We start from the raw sequence: 24085 nt of genomic DNA on the forward strand, positions 1-24085 counted from the left end.
GTGATCTCATTGTTGAGCAACCACAGTTCCATAGAACGGGATGTGCACCTGTTCGGAGCCGTGCCGCCTCTCAGGTCCGGAACCCGTTTCCACGTCAACACTGACGTGTGTGTGTTGCTCACTTTTATCACAGCGACCCCCTGAAATCCAAATCCACAAAGGTATGGGGTCACTGGCAGGACTGTCATGAGATCTGATGCTGAGACGGAATGAACTTGCTAGAGCCGGTTCTCAAGGGGCCAAGACAGCAAGTATTTCTGCGTCCTGTAAGCTGGCTGTGGTACCCCGGGGTGCCTCGGCACAGAGTTTGGGAACCAAGGCATCAGGACCCCCAAAACCGGCTTCTCTCTTCTTCCGGCCCCACAGCCAGTCTCTACCTGACGTGTTTGCCTTCAGGATGTAAGAAACGCGCATCTCCATGTGTTAGAGCACACGTCCCATTTCTTGCTACAGCTTTGAGTCCCAGCCCTCTCAGTACACACTCCGTAGCGGGGTGTCTGTGACCCTCATGCCAATGGTCGTCATGGGAGTTGACCAGCACTGTGTGTGGGGCTGTCTTCCCCCTCTAAGGTGTGGTCGGAGTTGTTAAGGAGTGTTGTGGTAGGACTCCAGGGCCATGGTTCGGAGGGGCCCCCCGCCCCCACTTGGGGAGCTGTGTGCGGGACCAGATGTTTATAAAGAGGAGAGTGCGTCGTTCGTGATCATTGGCTGGACGCCTGCCAGTTCAGCAGCTCGTAAAATCATGGGAATGTTGGCCGTGGTTAATGGTCATTTGTTGTGTTTGATCCCAGTAATGAGGGACATTGATGGGGGGGTGGAAGTCTGTCTTTACAACGCTGTGCGTCATTTTTCTGCCCGTCCTAGCTCCTACTCAGACTGTTTTCCGTTCCAAATAGGATCAAGTGGTTGTCGTTCAAGTTTGCTTTCCTGAGAATTATTCTGGACGTCCTAGGCTCTTTGCTGGCCACACAGCCTATCCGTTTCTGTGAAAGTTCCTGCAGAGATTTCACTGGGCGTATTGCCTCTGTAGACCGATTCTGGGGGAATCGATAGCTTAGCCACAGGGAGACCTCCGACCCGGGAACACAGGCTCTCTCCACTGTGTAGGTCTTGCATTTACGTCAGCAGCGTTTTGTAGCTTTGACTGGACAAGTCGTGCACCTATTTCGATCAATATTTCCCTCAGAATTTAACTTTGGATGCTCTTATAATTGGCACTTTTTAAATTTCAGTTTTTCGTTTCTTATTGCTAATACGGAGAAATACAGTTGATTGTATATGTTGGCCTGTTTTTCCTTGGCACTGATACTCTCATTTATTCTAAGTAGTACAGACTCCTAAACATGGACCCTTATGGTGCCGGCAAATACAGCCTGTTTCATCTCCTCCTTCCCAATCTCTCTGCCTTTGGTCTCTCTTCCCAGCTAATCTTCCTGTCGCACTTGGAAGTGTCGGTAGGAGCGGGCACGCTTGCCTTGTTCCGTCTTCAGAGGGGAAGGATTCGGTCTCTCCCCACTGGAGATGGTAGTTCCAGGTGTTTACCGATCCCTTTATCACCTCGAGAAAACTGTCTTCCTTTTCTAGTCTGCCGACTTTTCATCACGAATGGGCATTCGATTTGGTCGGATTTTTTTTTTTTCCATCTGTTGAGATGATCATTTAGATTTTCTTTTTTAGTGTAGGGTAGGGCATGAGTCGGTTTACAGTTGTTTGTGTGGGAAACAATACAACAATGAATCAATAATGATACCAGAGCAAACCCTGTGTGTTGCGCGTTCACAACTGTAAACCTACTTTTGCCGCACCCTGCATGGTAGCGTGAATTACGTTGGTGTTTAAATGTCAAACCAACCTTATTCTTGTCCTTTCTTGGGACAGACCCCATCTGGCTGTTATATATCATTCTTTTTCTTATATTGCTGAATACTATTTGCTAAAAAATGTAAAGATATTTGCTCTGCGTTTGTGATGGATGCTGCGTCTTTTGTCTGGCTTTTGTATTAAGGTAATGCTGAGTTCCTATAAGTAGGGTGCTGTTTCCCCTTTTCTGTTTCTGGGGAAAGTTTGTGAAGTGTTAGTATTGTTTTTTGTCTTTTTAAATGTTTGGTAGAATTCCTCAATGAAGCCATATGGGCCTGAAATCTTCTTTGTGGGAAATTGTACAAATACAGTTTCTTGAACAGATACAGGATTATTCAGGATTTCTTGATCTTTCTGAGTGAGCCTTGGTAAATACTGTCTTTTGAGAGATCTGTCCATTTTATCTAAGCTGTGGAATTTATGTGCATAAATGTATTCGTGAAATTTCCTTGTCAAACCTTCAGTGTCTATAGGCTCTGTAGTGATGCTCCCTCTTTGATTCCCAATATTGGTCATTTCTTTCTTATCTCTGTTTTTCGTGAATCAGGAATGTGGACAGTGCCTTACTTTCACTTTTTTGAGTTCTGAGTTGCCAGGTTTCTGTAGAGGCAGGCCCAGGGACGCTGGCCGATTCCGGCCTTCTGCATGATCATGGGGCTGTGCGAAGGGCCAGGCCTCGACCCTGTGGAGGGTGCTCATGACCTCCGCCACATCAGTTCTGGCCTAAGTAAACAAGGCCCTCACTCCCTAGAAGGAGTGATACTGTCTTCTGGTGCATCCCTGGCAGGTTGGAAGTGCACCTGACTTCAGCTCCGACTGTTCTGCTCACCTAGCTCCCCGTCCGCCTTCTGCCCTGCTGTGCGGTACCCTTGTCAGCCGGGGGAAAGAGGTGCACGTCAGACCAGAAAAATTGGCCGACCACACAGCTTCCCCTTGGTCTCCTCTGCATTGGGAGCCACAACGATCCTGTTAGGAGGAGCCTCCAAGATCTGCATGAATTTGCCACGAGGGAGGGAGTGCTTCTCTGACACCTTTACCTGGCCCCGTACTTCCCTGCTGGACCACTGAGGTCCGTGGTGCTCGCACCTGTCCAGAGCTGCCTACTGGGTAAACCGTGCGGCGCGACCTGGCCAAGCTCTTCTTACACAGTAGCTCATAGAATCAGCATCCAAAACACAGAGGAAGGTGTTACTATCATCCCATTTTATGTGGTGCACTTAGGTGACATACCCAGGGTCACACGGCAGGTAAGTTTATGTTCTGAGACCAGAGCATGTGGTCTTGCCCACCCTTCCCAGGCTGAGTGGCCTGGACGCCCCAGCCCTCCATCTGTCTGCACCACTCAGAGAGCGTGTGGCGGTAGAGCCAGACAGGGACCATCCCCGGGAACCCTTCCCCTCGGTCAGCGCTCTGGAAGGAAGATGGTCGACCGGCAGTGGAGCTCAGAGCAGTGAGGTCAGCCAGGGTATCTGAGGACCACGAGGCAGCAGCAGCTCCCTGTGGCGGGAGGGACAATCTCTTCGAGTCCCGGAGTAGGACCAACACTGAGCCAGGTGCCCCAGACACTTCGTCCTCATTCTGAACTTGGGTTTAGAGAAGACGAGACCTTCCTCTTCGGTTTGACAGTCTGTCCACCGGGGAACACTTAGTCGCTGCTCCTCGCGTTCCGCCGTGTCTGCTGTCTGACTTGCCCATGGACCTGGTGGTGCAGGTGATGGGGATGGAGGTCACTGGGTGCTTCCTCCTCGGAGCACGAGAAGGCCCGTCCGTTGGGCTTTGCAGTGTGGTCTCTGCTCCCACAGCCGCTGCTCTGTGCTTGTTCACCTGCAGAACTGGGAGAGTCCTGTGCCCAGTCTCAAGTTCTGCAGGCTCTTACCCTGCTCAACACGTGGGGGGAAGCGGGAGAGCCAGGGATTAGATCGCAGCATGTTGGAGCCGGGGTAGACTGTGCGGCTCATTCTGAAGGCAGTGGCCCATTTCACAGATGGGGAAACGGAGGCCTCCTGGCAGACGGAGGATGGAACCCGGGCCTCCTCGCGTCCAGGCCACTGTCCTCCCTGCTCCCTCACTTGCTGCCCCAGGACGGACCGACCTTGGCGCCGCCCTCTCTAGTTCGTGCGAAACAGCTGCTAGTTCTCGTGTTAGATGGAAAACCCATGTTTATGTTCACCCTTGATGTGGACAGATACGCCCATGCCTGTGTGGAAGTCAGCAAGGGGAAGTGAGTTCATGTTCCTTCGTGGCAAGACTCCAGTCGTGTCCTGCTCGTGAGGGTCTCGGACCCAGGCTTCCCGGGGGCTGCCGGACTGGTTGGAGTTAGGCCTGCCTTGGCCTTTCCCCGCGCGGAGCTGGGGACGCCCAGTGGGCTTGTTTACGCCGTGTCTGGGCCTGTTCCCCGGTTCTGGGGGGGAGGAATGTCTCTCTTATTTATGTCTCCGCTGGGGAACTTGGGGAGACGCGCCAATTAACCACGGCTACCTGGAAATCTGGGCGGCAGCAGACACCTCGGGGCCTGTGTTAAGGAAACGAAATGGTGGATCTGCTCAGATCTTCCCGGGCTTGTACTGTCTGTTAACAAGATTCAGTGTCTGTGGAGAGTCATTTAAAGTCTGTGAGCCGTGGTTCCCCCACTACAGTCTGGGAACAATGTCTGATTTCCCATTCCACCAGGAGAAGGGAAAACAAAAATGTTGAAACTGAGGCAAAAACAATGAAATGAATTTGCTGAAGGAGTTTGTCTCGCCTGGAAGGTGCCGCTACGTTCCCGCACCTGAGCACATCGCGCTGGGCCAAGGAGCACCGCGTGCAAGCCGAGGACAGGCGGCTCCGCCCGGTGGCGGGACCAGGGGCCCTCTGTTCACAGGCCTCTCACCCCACGACAGACGCTCGGGGGAGGCAGGCTGGTCCCCGAGAAGGCCCGGTGCTCAGGGGTACCGAGTCGGGTTACCGAGGTCCCTGGTGGGGGCGCAGAGCTGTGCGGGGACCGAGGGAACAATCTCTGCAGATGCTGTGGTGCCCCTGGGAACCTGTGGGTGGGCGGCTCTGGGAGACCATGTGGCTCCCCCTGCAGGGGGGGGAGGCTGTGCGTATGTGTGTGAGTATATGTGTGTGTATACGAGTGCAGGTGCGTTTATGAGTGTATGTGTGTAAGTATAGGTATCTGTGTATGAGCATGTGTGTGAGTGTAAGTGTGTGTGAGTGTATGTGTGAGTATGCATGTGCATGTGTGTATGTGTGCATGCTCGTGAGTGTGTGTGAGTCTGTGAGTGTGATGTGAGCATGTGTACGAGTGTGAGTGTGGGCATGGGCTTATGCGAGAGCGTGTGCGTGTGCGTGAGCGTGTCAGCGCACAGGCCCTTTGGTAAGTGGGGCCGTGTTGCAGGCCGGGGCTGTGCTTTGACCTTCAGGCTCGGGTCGTGAAACCTGCTGAGTGAGCTGTGACAGACGTGTGAACGGTGAGGGGAGAGACCACTTCCTTTTTTAAAAATCCTCACTTGAGGATATTTTTTCCATTGACCTTCAGATAAAGTGGGAGGGGGAGAGAGAGAAACATCAGTGTGAGAGAGACGCATCGACTGGTTGCCTCCTGCGCGACCCCACCTGGGGCCGGGGACCGAACCCCAACCGAGATACGTGCCCTTGACCGTAATCGAAACCACGACTGGTCCGCGGGCCAATGCTCTCACCGCTGAGCCAGACCGGCCAGGGCCCGACCATCCGCAGTGAAGGCTCCGTTTCTTTTCCTTTATTCTCCGGTGCATCGTGGGTCAGCACTCACGTGCGGTGTGCTGCAAACGAGTTACTGCCTAAATGCAATAAAAAGACCGTGCGGCTCGGCCGGTGTGGCTCCGTGGGCTGAGCGTCGTCCCAGGGACTGAGAGGTCCTGGTTGGATTCCTGGTCAGGGCACGTGCCTGGGTTGCAGGATCGATCCCCAGTGGGGTCCTGCGGGAGGCAGCCGATCGATGTTTCTCTCTCACATCGATGTTTCTCTCTCCCCCCTTCTCTCTCTCTAAAAAAAAACGAATAAAAAAATTCTTAAAAAGGACGAAGTACAAGTCCCAATTTAATGTTTTCTGAGCAATGAGCATAGCATCCCTCTGTGAGATTGCCGGGCAGGTTCTGAGAGCTTCCTGCCAGTTTATGCGGAGGGCCAGACGGCCGAGCGCCAGTGGCCCGCAGAGTGTCCTGTCCCCGCAGCCAGCTCTGTGCAGCGTCCAGCCGCCAAGGGCCAGGCGGAGCCGGGGAGAGAGGAGGGTGCAGGCCAGCCCGGAGCCCTGTGGCCTGGGCAGAGAGCCTGGCGGGGAGGGGGAGGGCAGCAGGAGGCAGGGTTTGGGGCAGAGTAACAGGCTCAGGGTGCACTTCGAGGCCACACGGCCTGTGCCAGCCCCACGGTGTCCTGGGACCCTGAGTCTGTCTCGGGTGCCCTGGGTGTTCGCATCTGTTGGCTGGAAATGAACTTGCTGCGTTGTCGGGAGCCCCACGTGGGGGTGTGGGGTCGCTTCATCCGAAAGCTTCAGAAATGCCCACTATAGGGGGTTCACTGATACAGAGTGTGTTTTATATAGAAAACTGTGGTCACCCGACTTCTCTCCCTTCCCCCCAACAGTCCCCTTGTGCCGTTCAGCCAGGGGTGTCTGGGGTTGGCATGAATGGTTCCGCGTGGTGGGCACTGCTCTGGGGACCGACCGTGGCCCCTCTGGGCCATGTGGTCGCTGTGGGGTCTGTGCCTTCGCCTTAATGCTTTTCATACCTTTGAAATCGAGACCACCCGATGGGCATCTGCTTCTCCGTGGCGCGGGGAGCTGGGGAGGGGATGCCCTTGGTGACCACTGGGATAGCTGGTCGGAGGGCCAGTATCTGCGGGGCCTCCAGCTCCACATTTTCCTGGTGAACGGTGGGGGGCAGAAAGCCCAGTGCAGGGGTCGCCTTCCATGGTTGTGGCTGTCAGCCCGGACGGGGTGTCCCCCAGGGCCCGAGCATCTTTGCGCGGAGCCCAGGTCTGGGGTCTTGTCCGCAGCCCCCTTCAGGGGTCCAGACACCTCTGACTCCCTCTGACCCCCCCCCCCGGGCCGGGCCACCACAGCTCAGAGAGGGGTGTTTCCAGCATCTCCCCTTATTCTGTTCTCAGGGCAGGAAGACCCCAACAGTTTGCGCCATAAATACAACTTCATCGCCGACGTGGTGGAGAAGATCGCCCCGGCCGTGGTTCACATCGAACTCTTCCGCAAGTAAAGACGGACCCCTCCCCCTCTCCTCCCCCTCCCCTCCCCTCCCCTCCCCTCCCCTCCCCTCCCCTCCCCTCCCCTCCCCTCCCCTCCCCTCCTCCTTCCTCTCCCCTCAACTGTCCTCCCCCCTCCCCTGTCCTCCTCTCCCCTCCCCTCCCCCTCCCCTCCCCTCCCTCTCCCCTCCCTTCCCCTTCCTCCCCTCCCCTCAACTTCCCTCCCCCCTCCCCCTTCGAAGCTCCCTGCGCTGCTCTTAGCAAAGCCAAATGGCTATTTCTGAGCCTCATAACCTGCTGGCCACTGAAATAGTCTCTGGAGTTGGGGGGGGGGTACTTTCTCCCTCAAGATGTTTCTTGTTTGACTATTTAAATCTACATTCCTGACCCTGCTGGATGTTCGGAGAACCTCTGGCTCTGAAGAGACTCCCAGAGAACCCCCTCTAAGTGGAATTGTCCTGATGCGTGTGCACGTCGGGCTCACGCTCCCTCTCCCAGCACCAAGTAAACCCCAGGAGTCCAGCAGCAGTTGCCAGATGCAGTCGGGAGCCCACCCATCAGGGGGTGAGAGCAGGCGCTCAGGGGTCTCGGGCTTCACTGTTCGCTCTTTTGGGTTCTAGGCTCCCTTTTTCTAAGAGGGAGGTGCCGGTGGCCAGTGGGTCTGGCTTCATCGTGTCTGAAGATGGGCTGATAGTGACAAATGCCCACGTGGTGACCAACAAGCACCGGGTCAAAGTTGAGCTGAAGAACGGCGCCACCTACGAAGCCAAGATCAAGGATGTGGACGAGAAGGCGGACATCGCCCTCATCAAAGTCGACCACGAGGTGCGTGTCTCCACCTGCAGAGCCGCCGCTCAGGTGCCCTGGCTGAGGCCTGGTGAAACCCGGGAGGCCCAGAGGCACCGAAGCTGGGCAGGACCAGTCGGACCTGGCCCGAAGGACGCGGGGAGGGTGGGGTGGGGGGAGGGGCCCACGGAGGCTTCTGTAAGAAGCAGGCGCTAAGATCCCAGAATTTTAAAAACAGTGTTTTACATTTTTACAAAGAAGTCACAGGGAAGCTGTGACAATCAGGTGTCCCTTCCGTCCCGAGGCAGCCGTGGTTGCAAACGTCTGTCCCTCTGCATTCTGGGTTTGCAGACAAACCAGGTCTCCCAAATTAGGCTTCTGCAGGTGTTAGAACAAGGTGTGGAAACCTTGAATTAAAACCAAGCCAATGGACCTCTTCCGGGCAGAACTTCCCAGAGCGGTCAGTACACTGTCGTGCATGCCCTCCGGCCAGAGGTGTTGACTCCAGACTGTCATTACCTGAGTGTAGGACCTTTCTGTCTCCCTGTCTTTCTCCAGACTGAAACAGAGTGAACTGGATTTGGGAAATGCTGTGTTCAAAAGTGGTTTGCTTTCTACTTGAATATCCTCCTTGCTGCCATTTTTGCCCGACATTAAATCCAGTTCTTATTAGACATCAAACCCCCCACGCCGGTGGGTTTTCGGTGGGGTTTGGTTCTCTCGTGCTCAGTGAGATCGCCTTCTCCGGCTTCTCCACGCCCTCGCCATTTTCCAGACTTCGCAAGGAGGGCGCAGGGTCGCTTGCAGTCGTGATGCTGTCCCAGGAAAAGGTCAGACCAGCTCTCTGCAGACCACCTGAGACGGCTGTGAGGTCAGACTGGGCGGTGGCGCACAGGCTGGTTTGGTCTGTGCTGTTCACCAGGGCAGAGCCGGGCTCCGTGCCCAGCGTAGTCAACTGGCCTTTAGCGGGGTTGCAATTGCCTGTTATTTCTATTAGGTTCCTGTGGACTTGCTAGAAACAACTAATCTTTCAAAATATGTTTTTGGTCACAACATCATCACAGTAACCTCTGTCTGACGTGTTCTGATGCTGGGTCAGGCTCTCCCTTCATCTGTAACTTGCACCGAATCGGCCACACCGCTGTGCTTTGGTGAAGCGGTAGCCTAGCCCGGCTCGCCTTCGGGTCCGCCAGGCGGCTGCTCCCGTCGCCCAAGTGCACGGCTGCTCGGGGAGGGAGGGACCCGTCCTGTGGGCGCGACAGCTGGATTTAAATAGCCCACGGGCAGGCTGGCGCTCCCGTTTAGAAGCACTGCTCGGAAGGTGTCCAGGATGTGGCAGGAGGTCGGCCAGAATAGCACACCCTGGGGCCCACACCGAGACTTCACAGCCCGGGGCTCTCTGCAGGCTGGGCGCTGGGCGAGCGGCCCCACCGAGCAGTCCTGCGTGGCCGCGGATATCCCTCCAGAGTGTGAGCCAAGGTGGGGTGCCCGGCGTGTGCAGCGGGACGGGGGATCCCCACGGACCGGCTTTGCGGGGTTCTGGCCTGGCTCCTCCTGCCAGCAGCAGCCACTGGAGATGTGTTTCTCGCCCGAGAGAAAGGGGTGGATGGTTGGAAGGTGAACTCCTGTGGGTTTTCGAAGTGGCATCGGAAACGAAAGGATATGAAATTGCAGACGCCCACCCGCGAGGCTTCCATGGACTGAACGGCTGCTTTTTTTTCTATCCTCACCCGAGGACATTTTTCTATTTTTTGTTCAGGTAGAGTGGGAGGGAGAGAGAGAGAGAGAAACATCGATGTGAAAGGGACACATCGAGTGGTTGCCACCCACACGACCCAACCAGGGCCAGGGCCAAACTGCAACCGAGGGACGTATCCCCAGCGGGAACCGAACTCCGATCTCTCTGGACCGCAGGCCGACGCTCTAACCGCTGAGCCGAAGTGGCCAGGGCCCGAACGGCTGCTTTTTGCTGACAGTCGTAGGAAGTGGGAGAAAGCAACGGTCTCTTCCAGGTCTTTCCTTCTGGTGCCGTGGCTGGAGGACCGAGGGCTTATCTCGGAGGAGCAGGCCGGCTGGACCAAGGCCTCGCGGTGGCGGCTCCACAGTTCAACGGTGTGCAGGCAGGGTCGGGTGGGAACAGCGGAAGAGAAGAAATGGGGCAAGCGAACTCGCAGGAGGCAGAACAGAACCAACCAAACTGGGCTTGAGGGTCGTCGCACACAGTTCCCGATGGCACTGGCCACGCGAGGCCCTGGCCCAGCGCTCTGGGCGACTGGGTGACAGCCGCCACCTACGTGGCCCAGTGGCTAAGTCGTCGGCTCCTAATCGGGCCGTCTCTCCCCTCCAGCTTGGTGATTGCACTTGCAGGGTTCCCCGTGACTTGAAGGGTGTTCTCGCCACTTTCCGTGCATGGAAATGACCGTGGACATGTATTGTCATTGCCGCTTGTCACCAGCCGCCGTTTGGGAGCAGCAGCCGCCATGTCCTGTGGGGTCTGCTTCTCCCCCACTGGTGCCCGTGACCCAGGACCAAGCAGACCCTGCCCGTGGAGTGGCAGCCGGCTGCCACCCGCAGCCCGAGACCCCGGCACTGCCCGAGCCCCAGCCCTCTCTGAGCCCTGTCTGGAGCTCCCCTCGAATCTGCAGCCAAGCCCCTCGGCCTGAGGTTGCCAGAGACATGCTGGGCTGGCGACCAAAGCTCCTCCTTGGCTTCTCACGGCCAAGGAGACACATGTGCACTGGTTCCCCGCTGAGCTTTGCACCGGGAGAATTTTCGGAAAAAGGCTCACGGAGCCAGCAGGCCCCTCTGGCCAGTCTGCTGCCCCTGCCAAGCCAGAGGAGGAGTGTCCCCTGCTGTCCCCCCGCCCCCCGTCCTGGTTTATAATTCCCCTTCCTGTGGGCAGGGCCGGCGGGGGGGGGGGGGGCTGCAGGAAGGAAGGACCGTGTGCGAGCAAACATTTTAATAGGAAGCAGCTTTGAGGGCAAACTAGTTCAGCTTCGGATGCAAACTGTTTCCAAATGCGTTTAACATGACACCGGCCATGTTGCAGAACATTGAAAACTTGTATCCAGAGGCAGAGAGAGAAGGAGGGAGGGAGGCTTCAGGCCAGAAGAGGACGCAGAGATACTGGGGGCGGATTGAAGAAGAGCGAAAGTCACTTGTGTGACAGCTGTTTTCCAGCTGTGGATCAGCACACACAGGAGAAAAGCGTGCCCCCCCCCCCCGATGATTGCAACCTTCAGATCACGTCCTGTGAGACTGTGCGACCCCCACACATTTCAGCTGTTCTCACAGAGCTTCACTCCCGCAGGGCCCCGAAGGGCTGGCCTGCCGGTGCCCCTCCCTCCACCCTCACCCACTCTGCTTAGCCACCGCCTCCTGTGCTGCCCCCCACCCCATGTCACTGGGGGCACATGACCCCGAGACCATCACAGCTCACTGTTTATTTATCTCTTCTCCTCTTATCCGAACTTACAATTGACTTATTTATTTGCTGATTTAAGTTCATCTTTGCTGCTAGAGTCAGAGACACACATGTTGGGTGGTAGGTGGCTGGAGCCCACAGTGTCTGAGTGTGAAGACCCTCCTCTCAGAAGGAGCGAGGGACCCCGCTCCGGGGGTGCAGGGCGGGAGGGCACCGGGTCCCATGCCTCTGAATCTCAGATGAGAGGGTGGTGCACCTGGCAGGCTGCAGACGCCCCTGCCCCCCGCCGTCCTCCCCACTTCCCAGCCAGGGCTCTTCTGCCCCCCACGGCTGCGGGGGTTTGGATGACACCTCGGGAAGGTTCCTGCGGGCACCTGGCCTGATGCCAGCGGCCAAGGGCGTGTTCGGACGCAGCCTGGTTGAGGCTGTGGGTGGTTTCTCTCCTCAGCCCAGGCCCGCGTCCACCCTGCCACCTACAGACCTGTTTGAAGTGGCTGAAGGGTGAGGCCTGGGCCCTTCACGGCCCAGCTGGAGGCCGGCGCCTTTCCCACGCCGGTCCCAGGGCACAGACAGGCTCTGGCCCCCTCCAGGCCTGTGTCGGGGTCCAGGCCTGTGTGCGGACGGCCTGCCCTGAGTTCTCTGAGGGAGGAGGTCTCCTGGGGATGGGCCGAGGGAGGGAGGGGGAGCCCACGCCAGCCCTGCAGTCAGCTCCCCCGGGCAGCCAGTCCTGCAGAAGGCGCTGACTCAGCCGCCAGAAGGGAGTCAGACAGCACAGAGCCTGCTGGGCTGGGCTCCCCCTGCCTCCCCGCAGGGCCCGGGAGCCGGTGTGCAGGGCCACAGCTGCCCGTGTCCTGCTGCGTCCCTCCCCCTCCCACGCTGGCCACTGTGGCTTCTTCTCTCTCCCCGAACTTGCAGGGCTGCTGTCAAGGTTGCTGGAGGTGCCGTGCTCCTGTCAGTGTTCCCGGTTTCCATTACCGTATTGATCTCGACCGTTTTAGTGGGAATCAATATTTCATTAGGCAGCGTCAGCGCAGACGGAGGAAGGGCGGCCACTCATTCCTGTCGGGCCTCTGTCCGGGGGTGGACGAGGACCTGCTCCTCAAGCTGATGGCTGTGCCCTTCGGAATGTGGAGTCTCAGCTCCAAGCCGTCCAAACCAGGGCCCTTGTGTTCTCTGGCCCCGGTTCAAGAACGTCGTTGATTGAAGGAAATTCTTTGGCTGTTTTTTTCTCTTAATATGGTCATGCCTCTGTTCACTCTGGCACTCCGTCTTCGGGCACTGGGTTAACACTGTTATCTACGGTCCTGGCACAGCGGCTGCCCGCTGGTTGGCTCTGGGTTTGCAGGTGGCCCCCTGGAGATGTCTCCTGTCCTCACTGAGGGGTCGTGCATGGGGCCATCTGACAGCTTAGTGTAACAACGTATTAGAGTCCAGGGAGTATTTGCATCCGGCCCTCCATCTGCTTTTATAAATAAAGTTTTATTGAAACACAGGCATACGGCAAAGTTTAGAAAAGTTTGCCAGCCCACTGTGAAGTCATAGCGCCTGTCTCAGAGGAGCTGAGTGCTGGGGTACACACGTCTGTGAGGCCCAAGTGAGGCGAAGCCCCGGGGATAGAGGGGTCGGGGTTGTTCGCTCTTTCTCTTGGGGAGGGTGGGGCCGTGCTTCTTTGTGGCTTTGGCTTTGCTGGGTTCAGCGGAGAGAGACCTTCAGTTTGCTCACTTCTCTGTAACCATGTGAATTCCAGGATGTTTGGCAAATACTATCCAGGTTTAAATTCTAATGACCTTCTAAGGTCTGGTCTGTTTGTTCTTTCACTTGTCCCTTATTCATCCACGCGTTCTCGCGACATCAACTGAGCGTCTGTCTCGGCCGAGCACTGTGTTGGGTGCTGAGGGTGTCTCGTGACAGGCAAAAGCCACGGGACTGCAAGCCAGTGTGGGAGACAGGGAAATGGAATCAATACGCTGATGAGACGAAGAAGGACAAACAGAACGAGAGGCAGAGGCACGGGCCGGAGGAGCCCTGCAGGCGGTGTGGACAGGGAGCCGATCTGGGGGTGACGTGGAGCCGAGATGGAAAAACAGGTAGAGCCAGGCGGGGGCATGCGGGGGGTCTTGAGTTACGGAGTTGGCCTTTCTGTCTGGCTTGGAGGACCTGGACCTTGGACCAAGTGCAGACGTATTTCCCAGGGGTCTGTCAGCGCCCCCGGAACACAAGCCAGCATTCCTGTTGAGCTGGTTTCTCTGTGTGCATATATTTTTAGTCTGTTGTTGACAGGGTTACAGATGCCTCCCTTGTCTGCATTCGCAAGGCCTTGGGCTTTGGGAGTCCTCGTCACGCTCTGGCAAGCTCCAGTTCTTTTTTTTTTTTTTTTTTTTTTTTTTTTTTTTAATCCTCACCCGAGGACATTTTTCCATTTTTTGTTCAGGTAGAGTGGGAGGGAGAGAGAGGAGCAGAGAGAGAGAAACATCGATGTGAAGGGACACATCGAGTGGTTGCCACCCGCACAACCGACCAGGGCCGGGGACAAACTGCAACCGAGGTACGCGCCCTTAGCGGGAACCGAACCCGGGTCTCTCAGGACCGCAGGCCGACGCTCTAACCGCTGAGCCAAACCGGCCAGGGCGACAAGCTCCAATTCTTACGCAGCCTCCCGAGTCTGCAAGTGCAGTGTTTGTAGCGAACCGGTCACCTGTCATTCCTGGCCGGGTAGATTCAGGCGTCCAAAACCGCGGCAAGGGAGAATCCAGACATTCTGGTGATCTGAGGACTGATTCCTCTAATAAAAGTGCTGATTAACGTTAACTTTTGTTAACGAAGTCACCAGAATCTGATAATGAGAACAGATGACTCATGGTATTTTCCTCTCTGCTTTGGCTACCAGGCAGCCCATGGAAACCACTGGCCTGTGGTAAGAATATTATCTATGTCCCCATTTAAAAAAAAAAGTTTTTTAATTGATTTTTAGAGAGAAGAAGGGAGAGAGAGAGAGAGAGAGAGAAACACTGATGTGATATCAAAACATTGATTGGCTGCCTCCTGCTCGGGATGGAGCCTGCAACCAGGGCATGTGCCCTGACCGGGAATCAAACCAGCGACCCTTCTGTGCACAGGACAATGCCCAACCAACGGAGCCACCGTGGCCTGGACTGTCTGTCCCCATTTTATGTCATGAATATATATTAACTTCTTTTAATATGCCCTTTGTCATTGACCATCTCAAATTACTTTTCTCTAGTGGTGGTTTATATATATGTATAATTTACAAGTAGATTTGAAAGGAGTGATACGTCCCGGGCAACTTCTTTGCGTATGACACAGCTGTGGGGTCCCAGGTCGTGAGGAGCCGGGACGCCTTGAGCTCAGCAGACAGGGAGCAGCCCGTGTGAGCGCTGAGCCGAGCCGGCGGAGACCAAGCCCTTCCCCGGAGACCAAGCCCTTCCCCGCGGGGACCTGGTCCGTGTGAACGGCTCCCTCCGCCTCCCTCCGCCTCCCTCCGCCCTGAGCCTGCAGCCCCGCTGCGGCTGGGAACCAGCTCCCTCCCGACTCTGTCACCCCGACTGAACCACCAGGCTCGTCTCACCCTGATTATTGGGCGAACCCCACTTTTAAGATCCTGATGGACCTTTCAAGACCTGGTTTATTCATTCTTTCATGGAGTCTCTTTCCTATTCATTGGTTTTTATAAATATTTGTTGGCCAAACACGGTGTAGCGGCCGTGGCCAAGATGACATCAGTGGATCCAAACGGGGATCAAAGGGGCTGACGTATGGGGAAGACAAGGGTTACCCTTGGTGGGGACACTGTCTTTCCTCCTCTGGATGCCGCAGAATGTAAACACCCAGTGCCCACTGGGCTCTGACAGCTGTTGACATTTGTGGTTTGAACAACACGACACGGGAGCGTGAGAAGCACCGTCCCGTCATGCTGTAGCCTCAGGAAGACTAAATATTGTGGTGGCGTCTGTAAGCGATGGGGAGGTCGGTGCTTTTTTTCATTTGCTTTCTTTCTTTTTTATTTTTATTTTGATGTTTTTTAATCCTCACCCGAGGACATTTTTGCATTTATCTTCAGATAGAGCGGGAGGGAGAGAGAGAGAGAAACATCGATGTGAGAGACACACATCGACGGGTTGCCACCCACACGACCCCAACCGGAGTCGGGGACAAACCTCAACCGAGGTACGTGCCCTTAGCGGATCCGAACCCGGGACACTCTGGTCCACGGGCCGACGCTCTAACCGCTGAGCCAAAGAGGCCAAGGCTTTTTTTATTTTTGCGTAACCACCCTCTGATTTTGTCTTTCTCCCTCCAGATCCCCCACTTCCCTGATCTCTCCCCCTGGACCCCTTGCACCTGCCCTGCTCTTCCCGCCTGTTCCCCTCCCCCCTCTCTACTCGGGAACAGCAGGGTGGCAGCTGGGAACCTGCTCCACCATCACTCTGGGCTCTGCACGTGTTGGGGACCTCAGCCCACACGCAGACCCTTCCTGCCCGCCTCGCTCCGCTGACTCCGCCCTCTCCAATCTGAATCCCAAGCTTCTGCCCTCCCTCCCCTGGAGAGGATGCTTTGTGGGCCTGTGACGTGTGTACTCAGGGCCCTCCTTGGTGGTTTCATGCTCTGAGGTCATAGTCCTACTTTATCTTTGAGCTTGCGTCTGTCTCATGGGGTAGTGGAGGGTGTGCTGGGCGAGAGGAACCTCGGCCCCCCCTCTCCTCGGGACGGGTTCTCCGCCGCCCAGCCCCCTGTCCCCAGGGAGAGTTGGGTTTGGGTGAGCACCCCATTGCCCCTGGGGCAGCAGGGGGTGCAGGGCTGGGGGGGTGATGTCACAAAGCTCTGCCGGCGCCTAGGCACGTCCCGGCGAGGACGGCGGCTGCAGTGCCCTTGAGGTGGTGTTTCCTCTGCGCCGGGCAGTGGGCCCTTGGCATGGGGCGGTGCCTGGCTTGCCTCTGCTGCCCCGGTCGGGTCCAAGGCGTGGCTCCGTCCTGTACGGTGGAGCGCTCAGAGCCCTGGGGCCCCTGGGTCTGCACTTACCCCATGAGCGTCTGTGTGCGCCAGGGAACGCAACACTGAACAGCAAATTTTAAAAAGTCAGGACGGCTTGGGTGAGAGAAGCATGGGAAAAAAAAAAAGCTTTGTATTTTAGTACCTTTCTCAGCACTTTGCATGTGCTTTATGAACAAGGGATCCACGTGTCTACTTTGCCCTGAGCCCCACAAACGACGTAGCTGGCCCTGCCCCCAGTGGCCCAGCTCCTGCAAGTCTCCACTTCCTCTGGGCCCACAGGCCACTGTTCCGCTCACCGTTCCAGCCCTTGTGGGCTGGGCCCGGGCCCTCAGACAAGCCTTCGGTGCTGACATCCCTCTCGGCGCCTCTGCCGCCGGTTTGCTTGTCCTTGGGCACCGAGTTCTGCAGCACTGCCTCCTGCTGGGTGTGGGAGACCTGCTCTCTTCCCCAGTGCACATTTTTTCAAGAAAATGAGAGGTTAGCGTAACTGTTTCCAGAGGCCCATGGAATCACTCAGCTGCGTCAGAGCCCGTGCTGCAGCCTTGGCCTCAAAGCAAACCTCACACAGGACGAGCCTGGAGCGCTGGCCCTGAGCGCCGGGCAGCTGGCGGATGCTGCGGTTTCTGCAGATTCAGCAACAGAAACATTTTTGTAACAGGAGCACTTTATACAGAGAAGAGAAGAGAAGCCGTTGACTTGCCTTGCTAAGCTGAAAAAAGAGTTGCCCCAGTTTTTTTTCAAATCCTTTCCCGAGGATAATTATTTTTATTTATCTTCAGATTGTGTGCGAGGAGAGGGAGGGAGAGCGAAGGAGAGAGAGAAAGAGAGACATCAATGTGAAAGGGACACATGGACGAGTTGCCTCCCGCACGACCCCGACCAGGGCTGGGGACGAACCGCAACCGAGGTGCGTGCCCTTGACTGGAACTGAACCTGCGAGTCATTGGTCCGTGGGCCGACGCGCTAACCACGGAGCACAGCTGGCCAGGGCAGAAACGTGGCCAGTTTTTAATTTGGTCTCCTTGGTTCAGTTTATTGCTCTCACCTCCAAGCTGCAGGGACACGGTGGGTCTGGGGTGAGCCCAAGGGCTGCCAGGGGCCCCCGTCGAGGACACTGCTTTGGTCCTCTCCGGACACTACCAGCTGAGAGCATCTGGAGCCTTCCAGGAGGCTGCAGGAGTTCTCGGGGTCACGTGACCCCAAAGGGGAGCTATGGGAAAGACCTTCCGAGGACGCTGCTGCCTGTGATCCTCACCAGTTCAGCTGCTGTCTGCTGCCTGGTGTTTCTGGAAATCAGCCAGGTCTTCTGGAAAGAGCCCTCATTGTCAGAGCTGGGGTGACCTGGGGCACTGCCAGGCCCCACTCCCTTATTTAGAAGGTGGTGACACCAAGACCCAGAAGTCCAAGGTCCCAAGGTCATGCAGTGAGTTAATGCAGGGCCGAGACCAGATGAGACGTCCTGCAGCCAGGACTGTGTGTCCAGGACACAGGGCCGGGTATCATCATGGGTGTGGGTGGGCGCCTGTGTGTGCGCCTCTGAGTGTGCGCCTGTGTGCGCCTCTGAGTGTGCACCTCTGAGTGTGCACCTGTGTGTGCGCCTGAGTGTGCGCCTCTGAGTGTGCGCCTGTGTGTGCGCCTGAGTGTGCGCCTCTGTGTGAGCGCCTCTGAGTGTGCGCCTCTGTGGGGGCGTCTCTCTGTGTGCGCCTGAGTGTGCGCCTGTGTGTGCGCCTGAGTGTGAGCGCCTCTGTGGGGGCGCCTCTCTGTATGCACCTGTGTGTGCGCCTGAGTGTGCGCCTCTGTGTGAGCGCCTCTGAGTGTGCGCCTCTGAGGGGGCGCCTCTCTGTGTGCGCCTGAGTGTGCGCCTCTGAGGGTGCGCCTCTGTGTGTGTGCCTCCGTGTGTACCTGTGTGTGCCTGCACACTTGTCCACATCTCTGTCCCACACCGCCCTCCGTAGTTCTGCCCTGGAAGCCGGGAGCATGCCATCAGCCCCGTTACGCAGCTCAGCCCTCCCTGGGGCGCCCGGGGCTGGGATCCCCATCAGTGGGAGCCCAGGCACACGTGGAGCCCTGAAGGCAGGTGGTGCCGCGTAGGCCTCGAGCCCTGGTCCGGGCCTATCTGAGGATGATCCCGGCTCCCCTCCGTGAGATGCAGGAACTCCGCTTCCTCTGCCCGGCCTCTGTTCGGATTTTTCTTCAAGCCTCCCATTGCCCTGTTGTGTGACATCTTTGCTCCCGTCACCTGCCCCTGAGGACCAGTGCGGGCACAGAGCAGCTCTTTCTTGCTGGCCAGCTTGCTCCGAGCATCGGGGCAGTGGGCAGAGTGGGCTGGTGATAAGAACACCTGGAATCTCAGGTGCAGAGGACCCTCGGGTAATGCCACCACCTAGCTGTGGGACCCTCAGTCCCCTGGCGAGGGCCCCACGGAGAGCCAGCGGTGAGGGCCGCGGGACGGACAGCCAGGCATGCGGAGCGCCCACACGCGGCTGGGTTGCCGAGGGCTCTGCTCAGACCCTGTGTCCTGCTGACACTGTGGAAACCTGGAGCCACTGCTTTCCTTTGAAGCAGACTCCTGCTCCCACCCCCAGCCCCCCAAAACCCGCATGAAATCATACCTGCCAGGGCCTTTGGGGTCTCCACTCTAAACGAGCCACTTCCCCCAAGGTTCCTCTCCCTGCTGCCAGAGCCCCGAGCTGGTTTAGGGTCCCTCCGTCCACCCCATTCCTAATGCAGGCAGCCCTGAGCCAGCTACGACAGTCCCGGGGCCACGATCCCCTCGCCGCTGGGTGGCTGACGGCACCCCGACGCCTGCTGCTGGCCAGTGACCCTGGAGGAGGCACGTGCTGGGTGTTCTGGATTCTCTGTCCTCGTGAAGGGACAAAAGCAGAGATCTTTCCTCCCACTGGGCACGGCCACAGCCACACGTGACGCCTGGCACGGCCGTCCTGTGACCACGAGGCCCGGCCTCTTCTCCTGTTGTCCTTGGGCCTTGGCAGTGACCGGCCCTGGCCCCTCCCTGCCCTTCCAGCTGAAACACCCTCAGTGGTACACCCGAGTCCGTTTTGGTGTGGACGTACGGTGAGCCCTTTGGGAGATTCCGGGCTGAGCGACCGTGGAGATGGAGATTGGGACGTGGTCTCTGTACTGCCGCGTGGCTGGTGGCTCGTGTGGCTGTCGTCCCATCAGACAGTGAGCCTGGGTCACCGGCGGAGTGCCCGTCTGTGTTCACTGTGCCGGGCACTCGGAGGGGCCGGGTGCTGCCCGTGGAGGACGTTCTCCGTTGTTGGCGGGGTCCCTGGGGACTGTCTCAGGCAGAGAGCTGTCTCCAGTCACATGCGCCAGCCTCCTCCGCATCCTGGCACTGAATCCACACGATTAGCACCCTGCCTGCAGCCACTGTTCTGCTTCAGAACAGACACGGTGAGGCTGGCGTCACACCCCGGACTTCTGACGTCCTCCCGGGGCGCTCTGTGCATCCTCCTGGGTGGCAGTGCGCTGGCACCTCGGGTACTTGGCACCGGTGTGTCCTTAGACTCACTCCCGCGGCTCTCGTGAGAACGCCCGTCAGACTGCGCCAGGCGCGCCTTTCGCCCTGCGTGACCCTTGTCTCTGCTGGCCGCCCGGGCTCCCCCTTGTGAGCGTGTGTGTGACCTTGAGGACTTGGGCCGGTCTTGAGCGGCAGGCTGGCTGGGTGGGGCCTGAGGGCTCCCTCTGGCTCTGACACGGAGGGGCTTCCCCAGCTCCCCACTCTGGGGCACGGACACGGCCTCGCATGTCACCCCTCCAGGGGCTGGAGCAGCTGACGTGAGGCTCAGAGAGCCACAGCCCCCCCCCCCCCCGCTCGCGTCATCCGTGCCCTCTCCCTCCTCGCGTCATCCACCAGTGGAGGGCCCCTTGCTAGGCTGCCACCAGGCTCCAGCGAGATGGCAGACATGGGAGGTGCTGTTGGGAGGAGGCCGGCAGCTCCAAGAGGGCCTGTGGCTGGGCCGCTCAGAAGAGCAGACGGTCTGCAGCCCAGAGCCGTGGGCACATTGACGTGGGCGCGTTGACGTGGGCGGCGTGGGTACCGGCCTGTGGACGGGCACAGGGTTAGACCAGGATGGGTGGCGGGTGTTTCACGACTGCAGGTCACAGCCAGGCGTGGCTTCGAGCTTCCAGCCGTGTCTGCGTCTCGTCGCCCCAAGTCCTTCCGTGGAGAGTATGTCTAGACAGCGATGGGATAAAACGCTCGGTTACTGAGAGGAACTTGGCGGGCGGACATATGGCGGCGCCGAGGCCCGAGGGGAAGCTGGAGGCGGGGGGAGTCTGCTCGGATCCGGGACAGACGGGAGCCTGACACTGTGGGCCAGCGGCTCCCAAACACTGGCCTTGGAAAGGCACCCCGACTTCACGGAGAGCCATGAACCCGGCCGGGCCCCTCTCCCTGGCCGAGATCCCTGCCTGCGAGCAGAACCCGGGGTCAACACGTCCTGGGGGCGCAGGTCTCCCGAGCTGGGAAGCCTGTTTCTAGCTCAGCCAAGCTGCTCCTCAGATCCAGGACAGATGGGAAGTCGCTCCTCTGAGCCTCAGTTTCCACATCTGTACAGTGGGGGGAGGTACGCTGGAACCCCCGGGGTCATGGAAGCGCTTCGTCATCTGGGAGGCGGAAGGTTCATTCCTCCTCCTCCGTTCAGGCTTCCCGTTCCACCCGCTCCCCTGGTCCTGCGTCCCCTGGCTGTTTCCCCGTGAGTGTCTGTAATCCGCGAGGTGAGCACTGTGCTGCCCACTGGCACGGCGCTGACCCCGTGGCCCCGTGACCTGCCTTTCCTCCTCGGTTCAGTGGCGAGGGGTCTCAGGAGTCTCTGGCTGGACCCCTGACGGTCACTTGGCCAAGCCCACGCGGTCACCCGGGTGTGGATGACCTCAATGCGCCGGAGCCACGCTTGTCCACGGGGTCTCTAAGCGTCCCCTGGACGGCTGGCCCTACCCAGCCAGTGTGGCTGGGCAGCACCAGGCCCTTGCCGGGGGGAGGGAGGGGCGTGCCCTCACCTCTTCTGCATGCAGCACCCCCGACGTGCTGGGCCTTCCCCGGTCTCTGGGCCTGAGCTCAGACTCGGGGAGGGAGATGGACATGGAGAAAGCGCTTCCTGTAGGCCCCTCCGCCTCCTGGCCGCCCCGAGGCCTGCGCGCTGGACAGCCGGGCGCGGAGGCGGAGGCGCGCAGGGCGGAGGCGCGCGGAGGCGGAGGCGCGCGTAACGTTCCCATGTTCCCAGCCTGTGGCAGAGCGGTCGTGGGCTGAGCCCACCCTTCTGTGTTTGACCTCGACCACGTGCGCCGAAGTTGGCCCTGAAGGAGGAGGAGTGTCCCGGTGGGTCCCCCATCACTGACCCTGACTCCTTCCGCCCACCCGCTGTACTGCAACTGTTGGATGAGGTCACTGATGGCAGGGACGCTGGCTGGGCGCAGGGTCAGCAGGCCGTGCTGAGCTTGCTGGGTGCCGGGCGACGATGAGCGGGGGTCGGGGGTGCAGGCCTGCCCTGGGAGCAGCACCCTGCACGCTGGCCTCAGGCAGCCTTCTGCTGGGTGGGAGGCCGGGTGACCCGGGCTCGCCTGTGGGAGTTTAACTGGTGAGGGCTCCTCCATGGCGTCTGCACAGACCCCAACACCAAGAACAGTCGTCAGTACTCACGTGATGCCGACCCGGCCCACTCACGTGAGGCCTGAAAGGAGCCAGGCTCTGTGCCAGTCTCAAGTCCCTTAGTTCTCACGGCTGGCTGAGGAGCTGGACGGCGACATGATCCCATTTTCCAGATGAGAACGCTGAGCCTGCAGTGGTGGTGAGCTCGGGCCGGGCTCTTCTCGCGGCCCGGCCAGGGTTCTGTGCTCCCCACGGCCCTGTGCTCCCCACGGCCCTGTGCTCCCCACGGCCCTGTGCTCCCCGGCCTGTCAGGACCTGTGGTCTGCGGGGCCTTCCTCCTCACGCGTCTTAGTCAGTTCCAGGCCTTAGATCCCCCCTCCACTGTCCCTTCCTTCCTCTGACCGTGCAGGCCCAGCCACCTCCTGAGCAGTTCCCTTTGTGGGAGCGGGAGGGAGTCTCTGTGGCCAGGTGCTGTGTGGGTGAGAGAGTCTGGGGCCAGGGTGCCAGCCCCAAGTTTAGGCCCCTCTCTGACTCAAGCCACCCAGTGGCTCAGAGCCTCAGTTTCTTCATCTGTGAAATGGTCCATCAGCTGGTGTCTGCTCTGTCCCTGGCAGAGGACATGCTGAAGTCACTGCTGGACCCCCCCCTGGACCCCCCTGGACCCCAACCCCCCACCCCCCGGACCCCTTCCTTCTTCTCTGGTGAGGTGGACGGACATGAGGACTCTTACATTCCGACGAGCACGGAGCGGACCTAGCTCTGGCCTTCTGGGCCTGGCCCACAGAGCTCGGGGAAGTTGCCCATTTGACTCACAGAACAAAGGCACAAAGGACTCCTGGGCTCTGGGGAGGGCCCAGCCCCCCCCCCCCCCCAATGGAAGCCCGGCTCTCTGCCCCGGTGATGCGAGCTGGCTTCATTTTGTTCTGCTTGGGTTTGAAGAGTTGTTGGGCCTTCGACTCTGCCAGCCTGCACAGGGCATCTGGGTCGGGCTCACTCGGCCTGCCCCGGCCAGGGGCAGAGGTGGCGGTGGAGGACCCTTGCAGACAAGGGGAGAGCCTGTCTCTTGGGTCTGGGCGTCTGGGAATCCTGGATGCCTTGCTGCCCGACCCTCACCCAGAGGGGCAGGGACTCAGCACGGGACCCACAAAGCTGAGCTCGCCGTCCCCGCCTGAGCACTCGGGGTGCCGGACTCAGGAAGAGGTGCCTGTGGTGTGGGGGCAGCTCCAGCCTGTCCCTCCAGCCAGGGGCGTGAGCTCGGGGTCCTCCCTGCAGTCTCAGGGCACCCCAGGTAGTCTTGCCCCAAGTCTGAAACGTGCCTCCCTCTGTTTGCTGGTCTCAGGTTCTGAGTGAATCTGGCCGGTCGCTCCCAGATGGGCTGCGGCCCAGGTGGCCTCCAGGGACCTTCTTGCGTTTTCCTCGGCCGGCGGCTTCCGTGCTCGCAGCAGCTTGCGCGGCGCATTGGTCAGCGGGGTGGGAAGGAAGTGTGACCCGGGCCAGGAGGGTGGAGGGCTGCCGGGTTTCCGCAAGCCCGCTGTGGCGTGGCTTCCGTGGCATCTGTGCCGTCCGTGGCGGGGCCCAGAGCAGTGACGCCAGCCCTGTGTCTCTAGGGGAAGCTGCCTGTGCTGCTGCTCGGCCGCTCCTCGGAGCTGCGGCCGGGGGAGTTCGTGGTCGCCATCGGAAGCCCGTTTTCCCTTCAGAACACGGTCACCACCGGGATCGTCAGCACCACCCAGCGCGGCGGCAAGGAGCTGGGGCTCCGGAACTCCGACATGGACTACATCCAGACCGACGCCATCATCAACGTGAGCCAGGCCCTGCCGCCTGGGCTTGGGCGGGCTTTTGGAAAGTCAGGCCTAGGAGCCAGGGCGGGTCCAACCCTCAGGTGCTGTGCAAGGAGGTCCCTGGGAAGCCTCCAGCCGATGAGGCTGCAGCCGGGCCCCAGCCCTGCAGCGACTGCAGGGCTGTCATGAGGGACTTGGGTTTGCCAAGGTCTGCAGCCCAGAGGAGCCCCGCGGGGCCCTCAGTAGGGCTGCTGTGGAGGCGGGACCCTCACCCTGGCACGGGCCCCGCAGACCCGGCTGTTGGCTGTGCCTTGGGGTGCATCCTGAGTGCTACCCCTATGCCACTCGGTGTCTGATGAGGCCGGGGGTGGCTCCACACCGTCTTTGTAA

At 59.0% G+C, this 24085-nt stretch overlaps 1 protein-coding gene across 1 annotated transcript in view; it reads left to right on the top strand.

Annotated features, from left to right (window-relative positions):
- HTRA1 (HtrA serine peptidase 1) overlaps window positions 1–24085 on the top strand; it is a 45490-nt gene that overhangs the window by 14950 nt on the left and 6455 nt on the right. The window contains exons 2-4 of the mRNA XM_036265220.1: window positions 6991–7090; window positions 7701–7905; window positions 23522–23716. Of these exons, the coding sequence (XP_036121113.1) occupies window positions 6991–7090; window positions 7701–7905; window positions 23522–23716 (500 nt within the window). The remainder of the gene's footprint in view (window positions 1–6990; window positions 7091–7700; window positions 7906–23521; window positions 23717–24085) is intronic.

The sequence above is a fragment of the Molossus molossus genome, unplaced genomic scaffold (genome assembly GCF_014108415.1).
Source record: "Molossus molossus isolate mMolMol1 unplaced genomic scaffold, mMolMol1.p scaffold_m16_p_17, whole genome shotgun sequence".
In the NCBI taxonomy this organism is placed as follows: Eukaryota; Metazoa; Chordata; class Mammalia; order Chiroptera; family Molossidae; genus Molossus; species Molossus molossus.